At 42.3% G+C, this 25,221-nt stretch overlaps 1 protein-coding gene across 1 annotated transcript in view; it reads right to left on the reverse strand.

Annotated features, from left to right (window-relative positions):
• The window catches only part of sdk2b (sidekick cell adhesion molecule 2b), a 240,925-nt gene extending 216,637 nt beyond the window's left edge, over positions 1-24,288 (reverse strand). Inside the window, exon 1 of the mRNA XM_029456609.1 lies at positions 23,547-24,288. Within this exon, the coding sequence (XP_029312469.1) occupies positions 23,547-23,634 (88 nt within the window). The 5' untranslated portion in view covers positions 23,635-24,288. The remainder of the gene's footprint in view (positions 1-23,546) is intronic.
• Positions 24,289-25,221: the final 933 nt, after the last annotated feature.

Below are 25,221 nucleotides of genomic sequence, written 5' to 3' on the forward strand. Positions count from 1 at the left end.
ACCACTGCTAGAATCAGGCTGGGAAACAAAAAGGATTTGCGAGAATTGTCTTTGGGGCATGACAGCGAGAGGAGAGCTTAAGTTTGATTGGGGCGAAGAGGCATGAATTATAACAGCAGCTCCTTATCCCTCCTGTAGGTTTTACCCATCTCTTGTTTCAATTAGCGGGAGGGGGTCTAACCGACAGTATCTCTGTAAATCCGCAACTGCTCGCCACTTCACCCCACTTGTTAAAAGAGCAAGTACTGATTTATGGGAATTCTCCCTCCTCTATCTTCAGCTCTCCTACTTTATCCGCCTCATGTCATTTGCTCCAAGTCTAATTTTTCTCTGCAGGTTCTCCATCTCTCTGTTCTATTTCTTTTAAAGCTGTCATTTTTCCATTAGCAGTGGAAAAGACGTTAAAGAAAATGAATTGCGGTCTTAGGGCCAAAGGACAACAGTTGGAGCGTTGGTCTAGATGTGCTGAGCTCAGAAATTCTTAGTTTTTCTTCTAAGGACAAGATGTTTTGTTGTTTTTATGTTTTTATGGTAGACATGCACCACTATGACGGATAAGCTAAACAAGACAGGAGAGCACATGAAATAACGTGCAGTCCCAGTTTGGAATCAGGAAACACTTAGTCATGAACCCATCTTCATTTTTTTTTCTCAAGAGGAATTGTTTCAAATGTCCAACACGACTTGCCTTGCCTGAAATATCCAAGTCATGTGCGTTTTTAGCACTTTCTTTTCTTGAAAAAACTGTATGAATCATTAACATGATGCATGTATTCAGACATACCTTCAACGCTGCATGCCTTCATAGCTTTTAACTGCCACTTTCTATACCACAGTACGCTTACATGAACGTTCCTTGTTATAGACCGAGCGTGAGGGAATGCCTCTCATTTAAACATTCTACCACAGAGCTGTGGGGGATGCTGTCTACATTTAGCCTCAGGGCAATGATACAAGTGCTCATACACTTTTCACACCTTTAAGACAGAAGAGGATATGGGCCGAATATGAGGCAACTTCTGCTCTGTAGGTAACCTACGGTTGTGCAGCACGTTGGGTTCTCAATCACCATGGGAATATAATTAAAATTCTTTAAACTGAAATTTTTTTTGAAAACAGAGGGTAAGAGAAAAAACAGAGAAAAAGCAACCTGGAAAGTCCTTGAGGGAGAAAAACAAGATAGCAGATGAGGATGGGGGGCGGGCGGACGGGGGGGGGGGGGGGGGGGGGGTGTTATGGGATTGTGATGGAGATGGGAAGAAAAATATGCCTGTGGCAGGAAAAAGAAACCAAACCAGCTCATTACTGACCCAAGCACACAGAGAGAAGGAGATGGGGGAAATAAAAGTTGAAAACATACTGCAGCACAAAGAGGTAAAGCTAGGAGGATAAAAGAGAGAGAAAATATTTCAGGTTTTGGCATTTATACGGAAGCATATCATCGTTACGGCGATTTCATCACAGTGTACTGTAACAGCAGCATATTTTGGAGTGGACTGTCACACAGGCGGTTCCTGGGTCAGCTGAGCGCACCATGGTAGAAGAGTCTGCAGGGTCTTCTAATGAGAAGCAGACCCTCAAAAAAACAAACAAGCTTAGTGTTGAACACAGAGAAGGAAATGAAAGAGGAAGAGCCATCCCTTTATCCAAAAACATATACAAAAACATAAATATTCACTATTTTTACATTTCTTCCTCTAACCCCCGGTAATCTGGTTATTTTCACTTTCATCCTACTTATTCATCTGTTTTTAGCCTACATCTTCTCTTTTCTCCATTTTGTTGGAAAAACCTGCTATTCACAGATGCTCCCGCTTTCTTCGTATATGCTTATCTTTCTCTTTCCTCTTATCTTCCCCATCCTAGCAAGAACATAACAAGCTCACCGACTCCCACTTGGTGTATACCAGTGCTGTCCTGTTTTAAGGGGTGACAAATTAGCCCAGTAAAGCATCATGCTGCCACTGCTGAGCAGTAAACAACAAGCTCGCCAGAATGGGAAACTAAAGGGTTAGGAGCTGTAAAGGATCTGCCACCGCCACTACTCTCCATAGTGCCTCCTTCCACCATGCTTCTGCCTCCCTCCGGCCAGAAGAACTTGCCCGCTGCTTCCACATGGCTCGCACCCAGCAAGCACAGCCATGGTGCAATGAGCCACAGCTTAACACCATATCAGATACTGACAATGTGATTGCAGCTAAGGAAATGGAGCAGAATGGTGACTAGTGAATCCAAAACGACAAGTCAACAGGCCTGAGAGTGGGCGTACTGGGTAATGAAACAGCAATATTTTCTGTTAAGCAAGGAACCATAGCTTAACCCTAAAGACGTGGGTTTGGTGAAATTAACTATTGGTCCCAAAAAGAAGAGATTATTCTACCAAACACACAAACTAGAAGTAAAGGGTTATCATTCTTTCCATACTGGCTTCACCTTGGCAAGCCTGCAACCCCAGTATCCTAGGAATCATGTCTATAACGGATGATTCCGCAGCTTTGAATCCAATGGTGCATGGGCATGCATCATGTCTGACTTTCATGCAGGAGACCATTCATGCACAGACAATTAACATTTGAAATTGCCATTTGCCATGACCTCAACTGCCATATTGTACCATCGTATATAGGCACACAAGTAGAAAGCAAGAATTAAAACAATGTTGCCAATGGACGTAATTAAAACAATGTTGCCAATGGACGTAATTAAAACAATGTTGCCAATGGACGTAAACAAAGAAAGTTGTCATTGAACGTAACCCTGGGTTTTGCCTGGTAATGAGGTTGGAAACCCAGCCTTCACTGGCCCTTATGAACTTAGGTATTCAGACAGGTCGGTCAGAGCGTCAGATAATCAGTGAATCCAGTTATTATTATAGTTCCCTTCATATATTAATTTCCTAAACCTGTCTTTTAGGGCGTAGGGCATGGCATTAAGCTCCTACGCAGTGTCAAACCAACAATTTCTGTCTCATTCCTTCTACTCAGGCAAACAAATTACAATCCAGCAATGAAAACCAAATAATAATGTGTAAACAAAAAGCCATTTCATGAAGTCCTAATGGGAAAGAAAATGCCCCTAGGGTAGGGTAAATATATTGTAGTTAAATTGGCACCATCGTAATCCCACATTTTAATGGTGAAATCTTAATCATGGCAAAATTGTACTCCCCCATAGGGCACAGGAACAATCAGCAGGGCAATGAAATTACAGAGAGGAAATATTTGTTGTGAGAATTCATGTATTCTGTAAGTACATAATGCATGCCAGCTCTTATATTAGACATCATATCACACACAGACAGTTACAGCCAGTAGATATTCCACATGGCCAGGCTCAAGGAAGGATGAATTAGGACCAGGAGCCATTAGTCATGTGTGACCCAGCCAGACATAATCAGAGCCTAATTCAACAGAGATACCACCACTGAGGCCAAAGCCTTGTCCTCATTTATCATTACAGCATCAGCTACAGCCCCGGCCTCTGGCTTTAGTCTTTATTAATGGTACCCCACTTTAACACCCTCTGTGTCTGGTCAAGTTGCAGTGCTAAGAAATGGCAAAGAGCAAAATCCAGAGAGACATTGGGAGAAAACAAGTGGACCGCAGAATAAAACAGAAGGGGTAACAGAAGTTAAGGCCATGTGACTAATACAGCGAATATTAATGAACACAAATGCTCTTAATTAATTTCATTTTGAAAAGCACAAAACAGCTTAAGAGCTCCAAATCAGGCATCAAGTAATCCGCTTCAGTAAGACTATCTCGCTCTTTCTCTCAGATAAAGAATTAGCTAAATATAGGGAGGAAAGAAATGTCTTGGGAACGCACTTGCACAGTGAATTCATTATGCAGAAAATATGTCATTGACACACATTTCAGGAGTTTGGGGGGATTTTATTTGTCATTGCGTCGGCTGTATTACAATAAAACATTACAGTGAATGCTTTTTAAAGACAGACTCAGTGTAAGTTTCTGTTTCTGGGATGCAATTTATATTATTTGTGTTATGAATTGATCCCTCATACCCTGTCCTCTCACTGGACTGTCTATAATAAAAGGTATAACAAAGCCCAAACAATACTTTTAATTATGTTGCAGCATGCATTATACATACTGCTGTAGTGTTTCAAAGAATGAAATATATTTCTCCTGAATTGTGTCCGTATCATATTAGATAAACTCATTGATTTCTTTATTCTTCTCGCTTTTGTCTCGCGCAGGTGGTAATACTAGGAACTCCAATTGTTTCTCTCATTTTCCTCCAGGCCTTTTGTTTTTTCCACTGTCTCTGTCCATTAATAAAGTGGAGATAACAGCAAATGTCTTTGCTCAAGTTGAAACATTCTCAATCCAAGCCTGACACTTCTTCACACCTCCGTTCACGTTTTTCTATCGACTTTGTGAGCCCTTTACGCCGCTTCTGAATTTTGCTTTGTGTTGTGTAATTCAACTAAAAGGGTAGCATTAATCATATTTGCTATGGAGTGAACTAGAGTGGGTTTCCTCTCACTGTGAGCAGAGAACGATTGGGAAATGGAAAATAGAAAACCTGGAGTGGCCTAGAGCAGGGTGATTACAGAATGATTTGACCATGGAGCTGAAATTGCTCTTCCACCCTGCTCATGTGTGTGTGTGTGTGTGTGTGTGTGTGTGTGTGTGTGTGTGTGTGTGTGTGTGTGTGTGTGTGTGTGTGTGTGTGTGTGTGTGTGTTTGTGTTCCAATGCAGCACATAAAACAACTGCTACTGTCTCACCTAAGAGTTACCAATCGTTTGAGTGCCTCTCAGGTGCCTGTCTCTCTTACAAGACATGGGATGGGGTTGGCAATTATTCTGGAGCTGGGTTTTTCGAATTATTTTTATAGTTTTTCTTTGGGTGGCCGAGGCAGTTTTACAGTTGCAGTGAAGACACGGATACATATATCATGTTTTTTTCAATTTTGGCGATAAAGATGCAAGATTCATCAGCTGTTTGGATGATGTTGAATTCTATATGCCATAACTTCATCCAAGTAATGGCTTCTGCATTAGCCCATCGTAGACCTATAGCCCCTGTAATGTACTTAAGACTTAATTACATTTTCCATTTGATCGATTATTTTTGGTCTCCAGTTAAGACACTACAGTTAAAGCCAGCACCTTTACTCCAGATAAAGGTCATCATCTCTGTGTCAATAGTGTACATTAAAACACTGGCTGAAATTCCCTTTCCGACTGAAAATGTGAGTGAAGGATATACTTAAATTTAAGTTTTTTATTTTTGTCCAACATGCCATAAACGTTTGATCACAGTGAGGGAAAATGTCACGTTTCATTTGAGGTTGTAATCATTTTGGTAAGGGGCCAGTTATGACTGAAGGTCCCCTATTTTCCATTGCCTACTGGGGCTGGGCTTGGCTAAAGAAAATCTAGTCGACTAACACTAGACTAATCAGTTAGTTAACTTAATAAACAGATCTGTAAAGTTTCTAACGCTTATGTTATTTATCTAATGTATGTGCACGTTTCTGTGTTTACTGCACGGGTGTCAAACTCAAGGCCACAATTATATCCAGCCCGCAAGAAAATATTACATGTCTATCATAACTGGCCCGCTGGTTTTGGTAATTAAATCAATGCATGGCACAAGCATGGGAAAATACATATTTGAGGAAGTATCTAAATGTGTGAGAAATGAAACTGCCCCGGGACAAACTGACAGGACTCACGACAGACGGAGCGCCTGCGATGTGATGAAAAGAGCAGATAAGTGGAGAGGATGCGGGAGAAGATTCAGCTGACGGTGTATCACTGCATCACACACCAGGAAGAGCTGTGTTGTAAAGCTCTGGAGATGGAACATGTAATAAGCACCGTAACACAGACGGGAAACTTTATAAGAGCCAATTTAAGTATTTTCTTGAGGAGATACATTCTGAACATGGCGGTGCGATGGCTCAGTCGAGGGAAAGTGCTGAATAGATTTTTCGAGTTGCGTGAGCAAATCTGCAGGAAGCAAAGGGAAACACACCACAGATCTCTGGGACGAAAAGTGGCGATGTGAGCTGGCCTTTATGTGCGACATAACGAAGCATCTTATAGTTAAACCTCCAGCTTCAGGGCCGTGTGATCACGGATATGTATGATGCAGTGAGAGCTTTCTAAGCCGAGCTGCCTGTGGGAGACTCGGATGCAGCAGGGATACGTGTTTCCAAACACTGACAAACCATCTCCACCGCTGTGTTCCCGACTGCGCATGAACTGCTCAGCAATCCGTTTGCAGTTGACGTGGAAACAGCACACTCAAGGCAAAGTATGACTCTGTGGGCACTGCACAGTTTCCAAGCTTCACCCCCGAAACGATGCTTTAATTTTGGCTCACTCTGTGATTGAGTTAACGCACCCCCCCCCCACACACACACACACACACACACACACACACACACACACACACACACACACACACACACACACACACACACACGGAGCGGAAGAAAGGAGAGTGGAAAACTAAAACTAAATCCGCTGCTAAATGTTTTACTTTAAATTACACAGTATAATTATTTATTACTTGTTAATCATGTTAAAAAATGTCAGCTCAAAATTGTCTGTGAGCCATATCTCGTCATCGAAAAAGCCATATATGGCTTGCGAGCGATAGGTTCCTGACCCCTGGTCTAATGAGAGCGACAGATCTCAGGCCTGCAAAATCACTTCAACGCCAGTAGACAATTGCAAAGTCTATGGTTAGAGGTTAGGAAATATACATATCCTCAAAATCAGTACATGCCAAAACATGCCTCGATGCCCACACATTATGCGCATTACCATATGCACACACACAGTCTGCACAAACCCATCGACAAGTACATGAACACACATGGGGGAAAAAAGAACACCATCATTAGCAAGACATCACAGAGCAATGAGGGTTTCTAAGAGTGACGATCTAGCGAGAACGAGGATGTGAGAAAGAACAGAGTGGGATCAGACTAAGGGGGCAGAGAGCCGTAAGGCACGGGGTGAGAAGAGAACGAAGATGATGCACTCAATCAGTCTCCACTCTGAGAGGCCACTCATTAAACATTCCCGTCATAATGACAGCGCTGAGAAAGCCACTTGTACGGCGTTATTAGAGACAAGGTACTTCCCTCTCTTCGCTCATCTCTACACTTTCTTTCTCACCACTTCAGTCTCTGGAGAGAACTTCTTATTCTTCTGTTTTTCTCTCTCCTCCAATCTTTTTCCTCTCATCTCAAGAGCAAGGCCACCTTACACTGCTATTTTCCCTCCTACTCTTGGTGTCTGAGGACATAACCAAACAAAGACCTGCAATCTTCTTCAGCGCATATAAAGCGTCAGCATGGACGCGCCTATTGTGTACACACAGTCAAATTCCATCCACAATAACAGAAAGAATAAAGAATAAAGAATTATCATCACAGTGTCAATGTTTTTGTCGCAGAGAAAGCTGCTCCTGGTTGTTCTGTCTAGAGTTCTTTTAATCTTGTAAGGTCAACCTTGTGTTGATGTCCTTTATCTCATCCATTTCCACCTGTTCTTTTGGTTTCTTGTTGACAACTTTACAGCCATGAAGAAGTTCAAATTATTTTCAAATTGTAAGAATTGCTCGAGCATATTTAAAGCTGCAACATCAAACACTAGGCCACTTCTCACATAATATTCTATTGTGCTCCGGTCCTTGCCAGCCAGGCATTATGAGCCCCAACAGTAGAGCAGCAATCCTTTATCAGATGCCTTACAGAAAACACTCATTTCCTTGAGCTTACAGAAACACATGTAGCTATAGCCTGTGCATTGATCTTGTACAGTAAGTACTAAAGCTGCTGGGGGAGTCATTTCATGCCAGGTAGGCTCCCTCTCCTCTCCTTGTCTCCTTGCTCACCCCTGACTAATAACCAGACCCGGAGGGCTTCTTCACAGCAGGTGCTCCGTTAGTGCCTAACCCCCCACGCCCAGCCACCTTCCTTCTCCTGCCTCATCACTCCCCCCACATCACAGCCAGCACACAGGAGGCCGTGTTCTCCTCAGCATTAAGACGCAACACTATGTTACAGCTCTATTAGCTAACTAATCTGAGAGAACTTTATTTTATTAGCCCCTTAAGACTCCTGCCAGGGCCCTTTTCATCCATTATGGATTCAGTAACTGTGCAGGCTCCGTCTCTATGCCCCCCTCCTTCTTCCTTCAGTCTCTCTCAATCTTTCAATCCCTCCATCTTGCATGCTTACTCGCCCCTTCTCACAAAGTCCAGTTATGTGGTACTTGCAGGGTTGCAACAACTGTGCATTACAGACATGATAGCACACAGACAAATTGCAAAAAACTCTCATCTCAGCCGAGGCCCACTGCAGGCCCAATGAGCAATAGAACAGACGATGTATGAAGAATTGAAAGGCAAGGAAAAGCACACACTGTATATCATCCATAGATATTCTACTTAAAAAGAAGAAGATGATATCATGCATTCGAAACAAATATGTATAGACGTGCAAACCGGTTCCGGTGAGCTAAGGGCCTGCTGAATTGACCCTCAGTCAACAGCGCAATCATCCTACTAACCAGTATTGTCTGCGTAGACAAAGCCGGTGCCTTAGAACTCCATTGTTGCCATCAAATTATAATACAATGGGTGATATATATTTCTTCATTACAAGTAACATGGCCAGTGAAACAACTGAGACTGTGTTTTCAAAGTGAGCAGTTTGATGAGGTAAGAGGAATAAACTATATTTGCCTTTTAACAGTTTCTGGTTAACAATGCAGTTACTGTCAGTACATTCACTGTTGGTTTGGATCTTTTATCTGTTGAGGTTGATGATGGTTAAAAGTACCAGCCATATCCTTCAATTGGTGCAGAAAAAGCAGCAGAGGTGAGCTTTGATTGAGCATGTGGTTTCCGTCATAGTGCTTCTCCATTATCTCGGCTACTGCGTACGACTGCGCTACTGTGAGGCTTTGGTGGAGGAAGATCAGAGCAAAACAGAAGTGACATCAAACAGAGGGCAGCTCCCTCATGTACTGCGCTGGAGGGGAGCGCGGACGTCTTGCTCAATATGGAAGGGCTGATGGCAGGGCGGCATCACCGGGCCCTGTGCCAGAGGAAGGCAAGGACTGGCTTCATGTACACGCATACGTGTGCGCGGACACAAGAGAAGACACACAATCACTTTAAGCAAGAAAATAAAAATGCATAAAGTCACACACACACACATGGCAGAAGCTATAATAATGCCATCAGAGATAGGCTAATGATATTGGAGGGCAGAGTGTGCGGGCTCCCTTTGATCTTCCCTTTTTCCTTCTCATCCCTCAAAGCGTGTTGCAAAAGAAACAAGGCGAGCAGAGCAGAAAGAGAACAAGTAAGACAGAGAGAAAGAGAAAGGAAAAATTGCCAACCTCCTTTAAAAACAAGAGAAAGAGGGATGAGAAAGAGATAGCGATGCCTTCAGGCAAAAAAGAAAAAATCAAACAGGTTCTTCTCGCCTGGCTGTACCTGGAGGAGGCAATGGACAGTTGACAGCCCACCGATCTCTCAGCTGCCCCCTCAAGCTCTGGCTGAACAACAGGTATAGATGTGGCCGGAGCCGCCATCACAGTCCAACAGATTGTCTGTAGGAGACAAATACAGCATGTCTGTCTGGTCTGCCAGTACTGCTGCTAGCTGCCAGCATTAACCATGCGCCTCCTCCAAACTGCCTTGTCCCAAAACGGAGTGAGAGATAGTTTCTGATCATGGATGTCAATCAAATTTCAAAGCCTCCTCTCCCAGTGATAACAGTGGAAGAAATGTCAGTGAGTAAAGGAGAGAACAATGCGAAACGGCGCAGTCCCGTAAGGACTTTGTTAGTACAACATCAAACAGCTTGTTTGTGTTTGTCAGCTGGTAAATCATCGCTGTGAAACACCATATCCTTTGACACGACGGTGTCTTCCGGCCTAGCAAGCACGTCCGACCTCTCTAAGTCATGACGGCTCGTGGGTACAGATATATTTTAGAGGATTTGAAAAGGCTTGGTGGGTCAAAAGATCAAGGTCTATGTGTGTCTGCACCTGAGGGGCAACGCAGCAGCTGCAGAGGCCAGAGAATGACAGTTGTGACCAGGACACTGCATCTAAAACTGAATGCACGATGAGGGAACTGAATATTCACTTTTAAGATTTGAGTGTATGTTGGAAAAATCTTCCTAATAACACCACAAAGTCAGGATCAAAATCAAATAAGAGTTTTAATCTATATTCTTGCAAGAAGGAGCTGAGTTTATACATACAAAGGATGATCAAACTCACACACAGGTTGCTGTTGTGTTGCTCCGAGGAGCAACTGTCCCTGATTCAGTATTTATACCTAATTCTAAGGGCAGGAAGTCAAGAAGATCTTCCAGGTCAGTCTTCCTTTTGTTCACACAAGATGGGGGTTTTACAATAAAGACAGATGTGCTGATCAATCAACTGAGGAATGTTCTTTGATTGATCCATAGTTCAGCTGCAGTTCACACTCCTGTCACCTGCTGTGCTAAACACTAAACACTATTTTTTCCCATCAGTGTGCTATTCTACAACAAAATGGTATCCGATCTCCTTTGGCTGTTGGACCAAAGGCTACTAGGAGCAACGTTTTAAAAAGTGCAGATAAGAAATATTTCACTACTTCAGTTCAGCGGGTAAACCTCCTGCAAAATAATCTTGCAGGGACATGTTTTGGCTAGCTTAGCACAAAGACCGTAGGAAGAATTTAGCTTAGCTCTGTCCAAAATACAATAGAGAAGTTCCACCTCCAGAGCTGTTTTATTCACATGTGGCATCTTCTGTATTAACACACATACAGTAAATGTGGTTTGAAGGAGTAATTAGCCAAGGCATTAGAGACATTTCTGAACTAACACCAGCTGAGAGACAGCGTGAGACTCGTGCAGTGGAGTCACGCCACGCTGCGTCTCGTCCAATCATTGTATGACATCGTGTCTCTTAGAACAGCTACTCTGCAGTGAGATGGAGCGCAGCCAGCAACAGACAAAGTAGCGAATGACACAAATCAAAGTATTCATTCTGTTTTGCAATAGCAGACATTTTTTATTTTGTTTCAATCCTAATATTTAAAGAAAATCTTAAATGTAACCAGTTTATAATTTTAATGCAAGACTTGTGACATGTAACAATATATGGATAATAGTGAATGCTAAAATATACTGTACCACAAGTAGAGAGGAGCGATAAAGTCTAATTTGCTAATGTTAGCGACCAGTGTCTACTAGCACTGTCACCATTCTCCAAATCCACAATTCGATTAGACTTTCAATTTTAAGGTTAGCATTGGAGTTTTTTTCAGCACTGATGGCTATGCCATTGTTAGACTATGGAGTCTTGATGCGTGTACCACACTAAGGCCATATGTTCGAATTGGGTTGGTTGTAAGTAAGGCTGTAGCAGTGTATTGAATTGACAAAAGGCACATTTTGTTACAGAGAAATTCTACATAGTCTTGCTTTAAGTCATACAATTACGTGTATTGGCCTATAAACTCATACTTGAGAAATATTTAACTTCACAGATTGTCTTGTGTATGAAAGAGTTCTAAATTATTCAATTCTATTAAATTTATAAAACATAAACATATCAGCAATATTTCAGAAGACAGTACCTTTTCTATGTAGGACATTTATGTAACAAACCCAACCATCTGTGCTAGATATCAATCTCTCATCTGTCTGTGGGTAAAATGGCAAAAAACTAAAAACGTAAAATGTCAGTGTTCATTTAAAGCTTACAAAAAAAACAATCAAAAGAAAAAGTTTCACACCAGGCAGCTCGAGTTACACTCAGTTTTGCCGACAACTCAAAGAAACAGCTTTTTCTGTGCTTTCAGTGTTCTCTGCCCCTGTAAGTGTGTGGCTTTTTTTTCGTGGTGTATAAAGACCGCTACATCCTCATACAATCATTGCCTGGATCCCAAAGGGGGAGAAACAGATGGGGAGTGAAACAGTGCTGCTTGTCTGTGCTCAGTTCCATGGAGGGGTGTGTGCGCGTGTGTGGTGTGTGGTGTGTGTGTGTCTACAGGCGTGAGGGGGGTCTTAAGCATGCAGCACTCTGCCTTTGTGTGTGTCTATTTGTTTGTTTATTCAGATAGTGTTTACAAGAATAAGCCCCATGGTGTAAAATTCCATTTTTCATGCAGCAGTGTGTGTGTGTGTGTGTGTGTGTGTGTGTGTGTGTGTGTGTGTGTGTGTTAGTAAGAACCATGTGCGTAGGTTGTGTTCTATTCTACAGCTTCCAGAAGGTATGAAAGAGGAAGTAATTGGCCGTCATAGAAAACCTTTTCTTCAGTGTTGCAGTCCCACTGAAAAGCACCTATTCAAGGCTTCTTTTAGTGTCAGGGGTGGGCATATTTCATCCTTTTCTGTCTTTGTTGTACAATCGATGTTATTCCTGTCACTTATTGGAAATTGCCTGCATCATGCCATAAGTGACAGGGCTAGCTAAGGTAACCATTCCTTTAACGTTATATCTAAAGAGCCCCCTATGGCTCGCCCAGACTCTATCACTCCCCACTACCATTACACATTCTCACTACCATCACACACTCTCTCTCAATCTGCTTTAAACGTCACTGATCACAAGTGCTCTTTTGTTACCTTAAAACTATTATATTGAAATGTTAAATATATGGTCTTACAGTGTACATCTAAAATCTGGAGTACGAGCTTTGCACTCAAAATGCCTGAAGTCAGATGCATGCAACGTTACAAACCCACTTGTTTCAGAGATTCAAAGCGCTCCTCTCAGAGATTCTCTTTCAGCGAGTCATGCTGGGATTTTTGGTAGGGGGAAAATCTAAATCTCTTGTAAAAAAAGCAGCTTGAAACTTCAAAGCAGAAACTATTAGATGGGTCAACCAATCATGTTAAACTGTTTTGGTCCCTATGGTCATCTTTTAACAAAGACATTCCCCTGTTGGGCACGGTAAAGAAACACAGATGTATTTAGTTTGGTTGTAATAGTTTGGTTATGACTTGGCCTGTAATCTTTGTGATGTATCATACAATATAAACTCAGAGTGACGCATGATTGGTTGACTGTCCTGCTCACCCACTTTCCATTGGTCATCATGTCTGCTATAGCCCCCACCACCACTGGCCACAAGAAACAAACACTGTCAAAACACTCATTAACTCATTCATTTAAACACAGCCCACACACCGAGTATAAATATTTAAAAGATCAAGCTGGAATTTACCATAGTAGTCAGTCATTGAAGTCACTCTAGTGTTTAGCGTTTTACAACTTTCATAACCAACTGTTTTATTTAAGCTTATTTTACCAATAACATCAAATCTTTTACGAAGGTTGTCACATATTAAAAATATATAGCATCTAAAATGCTATAAAAAGAGTTAATCAAAACTGAATTATACCATGTTATGGTGGTAAACACTATTAAGCCACCAACATTATGGTTTGGAGTTTTACATTTTTAGAAAACCCTATGAATTATCTGAAGATTCTACGACAGACAATGTTAAAATTAGCCTTTTAAGTGGGCTCATTTCATGTAGACCTGAGCTGGGGGGGTAAGCAGTCTGCTTGGCTGTGATACACAGCAGCTCCAGAGTTCTGTCCTTTTATGAGAGGTTTAAAGACTTCTGCCAGGAAGGAAGGAAGATTTAGAGACAGTAGGGGTGCAAGCCAATCCGCTGTGCTGTCCACACGTCTTAGCTCACAGGTGTATATGGTCTTCTAAAATGGCATTAAAAATGCTGGAGCCCATTCCAACAGCCAATAGAGCCAATTGAAAAACAGCCACACAAATCTAAGCTTCAGTTTTGAGTGAAAGGTCCCTGGCAGATGTGCCTCCATATCTCTCACCTCCTTTAACTGTCACATAATGGCTGAGGTGATGAATAGCATCCCTTTCCCTGTAACCAACCGTTACCTATTGCTTTACAGTAATAAAAAGCCCCCTTCTTAATACGCCACACCTTTACTTGAGTAAAATATGGCGGTTCCGCTTTACAAGCCCTCCACTTATTCCACACAACAGTACTCTGCCTGCAGGTGAAACTTGAACACTCAGTAAACACAATATAGAGAAAGAGAAAATGAAGGGCATGGCAAAATAAGAACCGGGGGGTGCAGGGAAAACTGCCCCCTTGAACACAGCAATTAATCAATTAGCTGAGGTAAATCAATATTCCCAGCTTGGCAGGCTGACAGCACTCAGGTGTAATTAAAATTGTAACTATTGACAAATCAAGATGGATGGAGCACTTCCTGCCTGTTCTGCTCAGCTCTGAGAGAGTGATTATCTTTGTGTGACTAATACACATAGGGGACAGAAATGTGAAGGTGTACATGTTTGTGTTAGCAGGCCTCGCGGCAAAGAAGCGTGCACGAGGCCACCCATTAGTGTGCTTGAGACGAGGTCAAGCGCAAGTAATGCTGCGGGTCATATCCCTGCGCCCAAACATCCATCTCACTCTGTCACCTTCCATTATCATCGGGTCCTACCCATTTAGTAGACTGTCGAGGGTGTTAAGTGACTTAGTCATGTGTGAAGCGCATCCGAGCGAATGGTAATCAAGATATAAATTTAACAAATCTACATTGCTCGGGTGTAAAGAAGAGCTACAAATGTATTCTCCAAAAGCAGCTAATGTTCTTACACCTCTCCGAGTCATAGATAAGGTAAGCATCTTAGCAGGTGATATCCAATCCGAGGTGTCGAGGCAGGTAGGGGAGCTGGATGTGGTGATGGAAGAGCAGAAAGCTCAGGAAGCGATCAGGAGAAGACACTTAAAAGTTTCTAAGGAAGCCTTTGATTAGTCTCCAGTTAATTGGTGATGCTGCCATCACCTTCTCTCTTTTCGTTCCGCATCACTCCCTCTCTGTGTGTCGCTCTCTACTCGTAAGAAGACGTGTGTGAAGTACATCTGCTAACAAAAAAATCATTTGAACAGTGCTTGGTGTTTACATGGTGTTTGGCAGGAGTCAAAAGGAACTCTTCAAAAGCAATATCATAGGCGTCCATGATCAATGTGCGAATACCAGCAGTGCACATTCTCTTTTCGGAGATGTGAGACACGTTCCAGTGAGGGAACCATGCCTTAAATCTCTCAAGAATGGCCCTTGAGCATCAAACAAGGACAAAAAAGGGAAAATAAAAACATGAGTCAGAAATTTAAAGGAGTGCAGTTTTCAAAGCAGCGTCAGGGAGCAGTCATTTATTGTATTTTTAAAAGAGGAGGAAATATTGGCCTCACACAGTTGATGCACTAAAAAGACATCTCATTATTACGTTCTCCCGTTTGAAGCTCTCAATCAGTGCAAAGTTCATTCTTTGGCTAATTACACAAAGACGATCAAATTACCAACAGCAGAGAAAGAGATGTGACATTTAGCATATCCTTCTTTAAAAGTTTCAGAAAAGAAAGCCAGTAATTGGCAGTCATATGAAAAATTCAAACAGTGCTTCGTGTGCCGTCTACTCCACCGACAGGTGCAAAACTGTGGCTGGAAAATTGCGAGATCCAACTAGAATTCTCCTCACAGTATTCAACATATTGGACTCTGATGCCCAGTCTCTTCCATTACAGCTAACATTTTAGTTTCATTTAATGTTCCATGTGCTTCCCCATTTTGACCATCCTCCTCCTGCCCTTTCTTTCTCTCCATATGCAATCATAATGCTGTTTATCTTGTATCTGCTGGGATTTACATGAATTTGTTTTCGTCACAAATTGCGTTTCTCAAACAACTTTTTGAGATCTGAGACAAAAAGCCATCCAAACGGCACAGAGCTTTGCTCATGCTCATCATGATGGGTTTTCTAGTTCAAGTGGTTATGAGACGCACCTTGATCTTTTTGTGAGCAGTTTGTTTATATTGTATCCAAAAGAAAAAAGATGCATTTGATGAACACCTGGTGATGACTAGTATCCAAGAGGTGTGCAACAGGAGACCTTGGTCGTTCGGGTATTTTATGATTTTAATAACGCAATCCCTTTTGACAGTCACAGATCTCTGCAACTGGAATAATCTTACATTATAATCAGTATACATCCCCTGACACCAGTTGTGTAACTCCATGTCAATATTATAAAAGAAAGTCTTATATAGTATAAATCTTGGATCCATGTGCATGATCACGAATGCATCACAGACCTTACGCTTTTGGACAGTAGGCAGGTTTTGTCATCAAATGCAGCCGATTGATAAAAAGAGTGTGTAAACAAGAAGGCTGGCATATAAACAGTATAGGAGGCTGCGGTGTAAAGGATTTCAGAAGACATCACATTTGATGCGACTACCTTACCTGGGGGATTAGAGAAAAAGCCTCCTGTATCAAAATGTGAAGGCGCTGCCATGCATAAATATATTCAAATGTCATTAGACGATTAAATCTAAAACATAGCCTCCGAAAATAGAAAGCCCATTCAAACCCAAATGAATAAACATACTCATTCCTTCTATGATGTGTGAGTAATACCTCATAACAACGAGGTTATCCTCTCAATGCATCTGGAAGCAGAAAAAGTCTCATGTTCTAATAGTTCTCTTCATTCCGAGTTATTATTATGTAAAGCATAAAATGTGTTCTCTCATCAAATCAAAGCACCTCACAAATCAAAGTTAAGGCAATTACAATCTTATTCCACCCTTTCAAATGGCAACAGCTGTTTCCCTTGGTCAAAATTGCAGCGTAATTGCACACGGTAGCATATGGTTATGGCTGATTAATCCAACTGGGGGTGAAGGCCCCATTATTCCTGCATGGGATGGGTAAATAGGCAGTGGATCCAAGTGCTGGATAGATGGGTGATGGGATGGCAAAAAAAGGGAATGGGTCTTTGATGAGATGTCTGTTAAAGATGGCGTGATTGTCAGAATCGATCAGGCTCTATACCATCCCTAACTAATCCCTTAAATTGATTTGCTTGTCATCCGGCTTCTTCGAGAGAATCATGCCAGTGGTATCAAACTATGCAGAAAACAGAAGCAGTTTAGGCTAAATCTATTTTCACTCACAAAATATACGGCTTTGGGCATTTAATGTAATGCTCCTTCATGAACTTCATGAACTAGAGTTCCCATCGTTTTGTTCCTCCAGCCCTGCAGGGAGATTGTTATAGCCCCAGGGGAGCCTGGTTTGTGGCAGCAAGGCAGCGTGGTGATAGCTAAAGGACTGCTTACTGCCCATTTATACACAGACGCACACCCAATAGCACACACCCACTTACATATGCATACAAATTCAAAGTCTCCACCTGCAGACACACACACACTCACGCAAAACACCTCCCCTAGGGAACAGCAATTACAGGGTTCAGAGGTGGTTTCCCAAGCCCCCCAGCCAATCTGAGTGCATTTCCATTATAAAACACACAAGGATCTGCATGAGTAAGTCAGGTTTGGGGGCCTCCTGAAGCTAGTGTCATTCTAAAAGGTCCATGCTCATTTCCATCTAACCGACTGAGGGATGATGCTGGTAAACAAGCCTCGACTCTGACTCCCCCCCTGTCTGTCCCTGCATGCATAATAGCCCTCTTAAAAAGTGAGAGAAAAGTTCAAGTCCATAATCACATCCGTACCTCTGGCTTATTATTTTTTAGGGGTCGTTTTCAAGCCCACTTTGAAGGACATGTGCAGCAGAAGCAAATCACACTCAGGACTTGGCACTGTGCAGCTGAAGCTGATGTGTGGTGTAAAAGTGCAGAAGGCCTCCAGGTGCTAATTTGGGAGTGCAGAACCGCGGGTTGGCTTGGCTCAGCTGATATGGAAACACAGGATACGCTTTCACCACAGCGATATTAAAACAAGATGGAATGCCCTACCGTAAATCTTTCAATCCATTCTCGGCGCAAAACCTTGATCGGGCCAGAGTTTTATTGTTGAGCATACATGGTAGATCGAAAGCAGCAGCAGCTTCAAAAGAACGTTGTTGTGCTCGTCACGAAAAGCCAAGTACAATACACATGTAAGCTATCAGTCTTTTCTTTGCTGTTATTCAAAAGGTAAAGTACTATATTATATACTAAAGGGTGCACAAACACAAGCTCCATAAATATAAGACATGCTGTACATGAAAAAAATGCACTCACAATAGAAAGCCACGGATAGAGCAATAATTCCAGCTTGCACGAGTGATCAGAGGAGCCGTTTAAGAAAGAAAAAGACAATCAACACTATAATCCACTTGTTAGAGCCCCAATTAGAATATAAGGTTGAACAATGATAATCAGCCCGTCACAACTAAAGCCAGAAGGGAGACAAATGGTACTGCTGTGTTTATTGGCAAGTCCAAAGTGTTTTTCAGTCCAACAGGTCATTTAACATTGAACCCGTCTATCTGAGAGTATGGTGAGAATTCCCAGCTGGCCTGTATAGCCTCTTTTCCCAGTCCATCAACAGTGTGAACAAAACCCAAATGAATAATCATGCAATGACAAATAGGACAGCACTGGAAAATACTAACCAGACTCCTTTGTGCCATGTTCCAGACAGCAGGCAAGATGGAAGGGCTTAAAAAGAGACAATTTGTGAATCAGACTGATACATTTTGCTTCAGCCCAACAATTCTTGTTCTGGTCAAACTGTCTGGGGCAGCATGACGCTTAGAAGAGAGAAGAAATAGTACAATTCCTAAATCTTTTTCTTTTTAATCCAATAGTCATTTTTTTGGGATTACATAACTGGTGATTCGAAAAAGCAGGACTCACTGAAATTTTAAGATTAAAGTTCTTAGAATGTACTCAATGAGATGAGAGAGAAAAATAATAAGTGGCTGGCATGCCAATGAGGGAATTTGGAGGCAAATGCGGTCACTGAACAGATAGCAGTAAAAAAGGCATTGATTATGCCTTGTCATTGTCACCTAGAAATACCCTCTGAGAAGCTAGACTTTCCTGATGGCACCATTTTTATGTAATGCCGCCCAAGTTAGGCTGATCGTATTGCTGTTAGTGGGCATTCAGCAATGGTGCTTCAGGTACCGGTGAGCCATGAAATACAGAAATCCATGAATTTGAAGGCTTCTCAGACGGCAGAAAAGTGGTTGAAGCTCTAAAGATGTAACGATGACACCGTCTCGTCACATATACTATATATAATAATGATCAAAGGAGTGTTTTATACAAATGAAAATGACGCACAGTGAAGCAAACTTTAAGTTATTTTCTGGTGCTTTTCAAAGGGGGGGACTTTGAACACAGCTGTCAGAATAATAATGGAACCTACCTAAAGTAATAACAAGCAGAGTGTATTGACGAATATGTATTATACATTCGTATTACTGCACTGTGGGAAGCAGGCCTGTACATCCAGGAGAGGGAGTGTGAAAGATGCAGAGTTGTGTTTATAGCCATAAATAGTGCTAAATTCACTGATGGTGCCTTTCAGATTCATTCAGATCATCCTGAGGCTTCGCCTTTGGCTAAAGACCTAGTTAATAATATATAGCAGCACTAGGGTTAAAGAGCATATATAAAAGGAACCTGTGAGTTCATGTACAGAATGTCACTGAAGACCTGCCACCTCGTCCCCATTCTCAGGGGTTTAATATGTGTTCACTCTTATGAAAGCAACATTATGTTATATAATTTGCAAATAAGGTTAACCTCTGACTCAAGAACTATTTCTTATACTTCACAATGTGTATAGCGGGTTTCTTTGTATATCTGTTTAGGGTTTTAATATGTATGCCATGAGCTCTCTCTCCAATTTTATTATTCAGAGCGCCTGTGTAGAAATGTAAGTCCCACTTTTCTTAACCTCTTCGAGTGAATGCTATTGGAAAAAGGGGGCAAGGATCAATGAAAACAGCCCCACTTGCAAGAGCTCTGAAAGAGCTTTCCAGAGAGGAAAAACAAAAAGTCTTTCAGTTACACCTCTCTCTAGGACTTGCCACTACCAGAGACCTTGGGTGAGAAGTTAAGTTTTATTGAACGTAGCACAGTGAAACTCGAGACATCCCTCTGAGAAATCTATCACAGGACTTTGACCATGAGTTTTCTCGCCAGCCCTGAATACTTAGAGCAATATGTTGTGACCTTTTGCCAAAGTGCTGGGATCTAGGACAGCCTCAACTTCCTTCCTTTTTTTGCAAATCATTTCACAGGGCACAGCTGCTAAAAGGAAACAGAGATCCCTAGTCTGTCAATTAAAAAGGAGTGACAAATCAGGGCATTTGTAGTCTGCAGACATTCTTTCAACCACACTGTCTCCATGTATCACGCACACTACAATCTCAATATGTCCCTTTATAATGCTTGCCACACTTCAGCTTTGACCGAATCCATCAAATTAAAATAATCCTACAAAGAACTTGTACCTAATGCCTAATGAAAGTGTGACTAATATCAAAGACCAAATGTGGCTTTGATCAATAATCTTGATTTTTAAGTTTCCCTTCATCTAAATACAGTGCTGCAGTCGACTGCTGTCTGTGGTATACCACCATGGGATTGGAGATTGGCTTCTCAGGGTCTCAAGTATACACAATACACACATGCAAACATAACGTCTTTATGGCTCAAGAGTCTCACCATGCAGTGGAGAAGAGGAGTCATGTCAATGAAACAAAAGATGAGCGTACAGTTATCACAACAGTCTAATATTGCCACATTCTACTGTAGCTTCCACCTCTTCATCTGAAAACCATCGAAAAGCTCACCGGACATTTCCACTGCACTTCTATGATTATGTGTCCTACTTTGTTGCTTGGGATACGAATGCATCCAATTTTACTTCCTTTTGAAGCAGTCAAGAGGTGCTCCCAAACTGCATGCATTTCATTCCAGCCATACAATTTCAATCCAATCTTCTAACAGATTTAAAATGGAGATGACATCCTTGACTTATTGCTGTGTCAAGGTCCATGTCCAATACAGTATGCTAAAAACAGACTGTCACTCTAAACATGTTGTGTATTTGCATCCTCGCCAGACAACAGCCATGAAATAGCGGATTCCAATGCAGTTTCCCGGCAGCCCCCAGAAACTCTGTCATAACCATCTGTATGGATGTTAATCTGAGTGCCACGCCTCTGACAGAATGAAGTCCTCAACTCCCTCTAAATCTCCTAAAGTCGAGCTGTAGCCAGTCAGACTAATCTGCAGACGTCGAGAGATGCAGAAGTATGTATACCAAACATGACATTCCAATAGAGTCCTCCCCCGCTGCTCCGAGCTCCAAAATAGATGTGTTAGAAATGACAAAAGCAGCAGGCGAGCCTAGCATTGTCTCGGCATGACCTCAGTAAATAAATGGAAGTGAACAGTGGGACAGACCAGACAGCTCCTATAACTGTCACTTAAAACAAAATACCCAGGGTGAGTTGGGAGAATGGCCTGTTTTTTACACGATATAACAAAGAGTGTGCTTACTGTATGTGTCAGCCACCGAACATAGTGCGTGTAAGTGTTACAGTGCCTTAGTTTGAAATGCAAAATGCTTCACCATTTTAGATAAGAACATCAAACCTCCTGACAGACACCAAGTGTAAATTAGCCATCAGTCAGGTCCTAAAATATATTAACACTAAAACTTTGTTATTTTTCTTGCTGCTCACAATGAAGATGAATGACAATATACAAAATATAAGAACTGAAGATTATCTCTCCCCGCTTAAAGAAAGACTTCCGAGCACTTTGGTCCGATGAAGGCCGTTCTCCCGTTGTTAAAAAGCTGTTTCAGTGTACTGGTCATTAAAATGTGGCAAATAGTGGCTGACAAGTCCATCCAGAGGCATGCTACTCGCCCCATCATGTTCTTTAATCATCTCATGGAAAGAGAGCAGCCCACACTGGGGTCACTTTCAACGAGCCGCACTCCGAACGGGCACTCAGACCATTCTGGGTGCAATTAAGAGTCCAATTAAATCCTACATTTTCTGACCCAGCAGCATCCAGAATCAGATACAGACAGCAGGGAGAGATACAGTTATATAGAGAGAGGAAGCAACAATGTCAGGACTTTTAATCCCTAGGACACACGAGTTATCAATCTCCTGTAAATGTCAGGCACTAGGATTTGCCCTCATGAATGATGGATATCTACCTGTTTGTTTTTTTTCATCTTCTCTACATTGTATTATTGAGTGAGCACCACCGAGGGCTTAGAGTCTATCTTGAGAGGTAATACTCCCTCCTTACAGTGGCAGCAATACCTGAATCCCAATTACCCCCATGGAGAGTGTGCATCAGAGGAAAGCAAAGTGCGGGAGTGCCATTTTTTTAAACTCGTGTCACCATGCAAGAGTCCACCTTGCACATGTACCTTGCTGCGATAAAGGCTCGAAGATTACAGGGATGAGAGAACAACCTTCGATCTGCGTCATTATTCTTCAATTATTTTACATTGCTTTTCTTATATATTGAGTGGCGCAGCAATTAAGATGTACTTTGCTGAGGACTCCCTGGAGCACACTTAAGGACCTTATGTGCAAACTACAGACCCCACTCTGGTCTACATGTATGGTAAATATGTGAAACGTATATGCTTTGTATCGTTTGTCATCTTCAATAGACTTTAATTTCCCAAAGCAGCCATTTTTCCTCGTACAAAAACAAGCTATTATTAATGGTAAAATCATTTTGAAAGAAATAATCTACTGTACAAATATCTCATAAAAACGAACACTCTACAGGGACATAATAGTTGGGTAAAAGGAAGAGGGCCTGAGGTTACAGCAGACTCTCTGCTAGGCACCAGAGACACACTCCATGTCTCCACAGGAATATTACAGAGATCCTGTGGGATTATTGTGCTAAGAATTTGAGTTGTACTGCAACTAAAGCAACTACTCGGAGAAGAAAAAACTAAGAAAAACACAATCACCGATTCTAGTCCCTGCAAACTAACACACTTGGCTGTTGCTCCCCTCAAGGGAAACTAGCTGCATAATTCCAACCAATTAATATTAAGCAGTTAATGCTCTGCGTGCACGCGCCTGCATTAATCGCTGCATATCAATATGTATCTGTTTATTTACCGCGCAAAGTTTAATTTCCGAGGGAGAAGGCTGATTAATTAATTAATACTTATTAATCAGATTAACATTTTTGTTAACAGCTGCGCTTCTAATGACACATTCATTGCATATGTTCAAACTAGAAAATCCAGTCACGGTTTCTAAACATCATAACAGATGGAAAGAAATAATGGGTCTTCATAATAAACTACATCCAAACCTGCGCAGCCTCACATTTATCGTATTATATCTGCTACCTCGAGCGCGATCCTAACTCAATAAAGTTAAGATTTAGGTGAAGTCATGGGGAACAAAAGTGGAAAGGTCCCACTGACATGTTTTATCAATGAAATAACAGCAGCAAGGGTCTGCCAGTGTGTGAGTGTGTGCCATTAAGAGGGACTGTGTGTCACAGTGAGGTGTAGCCTAATGAGGAAATTATAGGCTATGTGCAAAAGGAAAATTATAATGAACACATCACAGATCGGAAACCAGCACAACGGACACGCCAACATCTAACATAGCAGGGGAGCTACAGACACTAATGGGCCCATGAGATGACTAATCGGCACCGTGTCCCTCTTACCTTGAGTTTGTGTGGAGTGGATGAGTAAGGAAAAAAATAAAATCCATGTGGCGCTCCACATCGATGTGCTCCAGGAGTCCTCAAACATTGTCCCAAACCGGGCAGACTGGACAACAAGTGCACGGTGAGCTGGAAGCACGCTTACTGTGTCCGAGTCCCGGAGTGGTTCTGCTGTTGTCCTCCTGATGGGTCTCTGTGTGGGAAACCTGCTGCCACGCCAGCCGGGCAAAGCGCACAGATTATGGGAGCGCAAAACAGAGCCGCTGCTGCTGAAGCCTGTCGAGACCGGAGAAAATCTGAGTCTATGTTTGTTTTTACAGTTATAATGTGCTCTAGTTCCACAGACCCCGTAGGACAGTGAGATATTTTCCTAGAAGTGCCTGAGCAGCCTTAGTTGGTTTCTTTCAAGTACTGGATGCAACTCAGTCAGATGAAACCAGGTCAGTCCATTCCTCGCTGCACCTGTAACAAGCCAGGCTCATACTTTTTCATCGACACTTCCTACGTCCTTGCTGTGTTCTTGTTTTCCTGCCTCTTACTTTAAACTTCACCCTCGTTGTCGGCAACCCGAGTGGGTACAGTTTTTCCCTCAAAAAAAAAAAGCTGCCCACGGCGCACTGTCAAGGTCGGCGATTCAGTTTGACAGTCTGGAGAAGAAGTTCAGCAGCTCTGAAAGCAGAGAATGAAGGCAGCGGGGGGAAGAAACTTGCAGGCTGTCATGGTCGGAGCCTTCCGCGGAGGAGAGCCCGGCTGCCGGTGTGCGTCGGATGAGGACGAGTCCCGGGTTCTTTATGAGGAAACATTAGGACCTGACGTACTGGCAATGCAGCGCAGGTTGCCACCATGCGGCCAGGCGCAAAAACACACTCCTCCGTTACAACACAGCCAAGCACTGGCTTTCACAGGAGAAGATTTTATTGCTTTCCACACCACACAAAGGTGGAATGAATATAGTCCTTTGTTAAAATGATTTAAGGGAACACGTGCTTGTGTAGCCAGGGTTTGGAGTGGAGTGGTGCTTAGTGTGCCTGGGGAGAAATCATTGTAATATTTCCGTGGGGATTTACAATGTGTCTGAGTTTATTGACCTTCCAGTATTTTTTTTTTATCCCCCATTGCATCATTATAGGGATTTATATTTTGGCTGCATTTTCATACTTGGTACTGTGTGTTAGTGCAGCAACACTCTCTTCTCTCTCTTTATTTTTTGTTGAGGCTGTGGAGTGTAATTCCCCCACGCTGTTTGAGGTGCATGACATGGATGGAAAAAGACACACATGGCTATGCTAAGTCTTTACACAGCCAGGACTGAAACTGCTGCCCGTTATCTTGTCTGTGTTTTACCTGTGTTGGAGAGGAAGGAGGACAAGGAGAAGAGTAGGAATGAATGAGTGGAGGACAGAAGGAGGAAATGGGGAGAGAGAGAGAGAGAGAGAGAGAGAGAGAGAGAGAGAGAGAGAGAGAGAGAGAGAGAGAGAGAGAGAGAGAGAGAGAGAGAGAGAGACTGAGCAATACTGTTTCCAAAATGACAGTATCAGTAAAGTCGAGGCTGAGGGAGAGAATGAGAGAGCCCGACAGAGCAAATGTTCCTGTCTTGAAAATGACAGTGACTTGCCAGGAGAAAGCAGGAGTGCTTAATGTTTGTAATGTTTTTTTTGTCTTTTTCAAATGGCAA

Source organism: Cottoperca gobio, chromosome 19 (genome assembly GCF_900634415.1).
Source record: "Cottoperca gobio chromosome 19, fCotGob3.1, whole genome shotgun sequence".
Taxonomy (NCBI): Eukaryota; Metazoa; Chordata; class Actinopteri; order Perciformes; family Bovichtidae; genus Cottoperca; species Cottoperca gobio.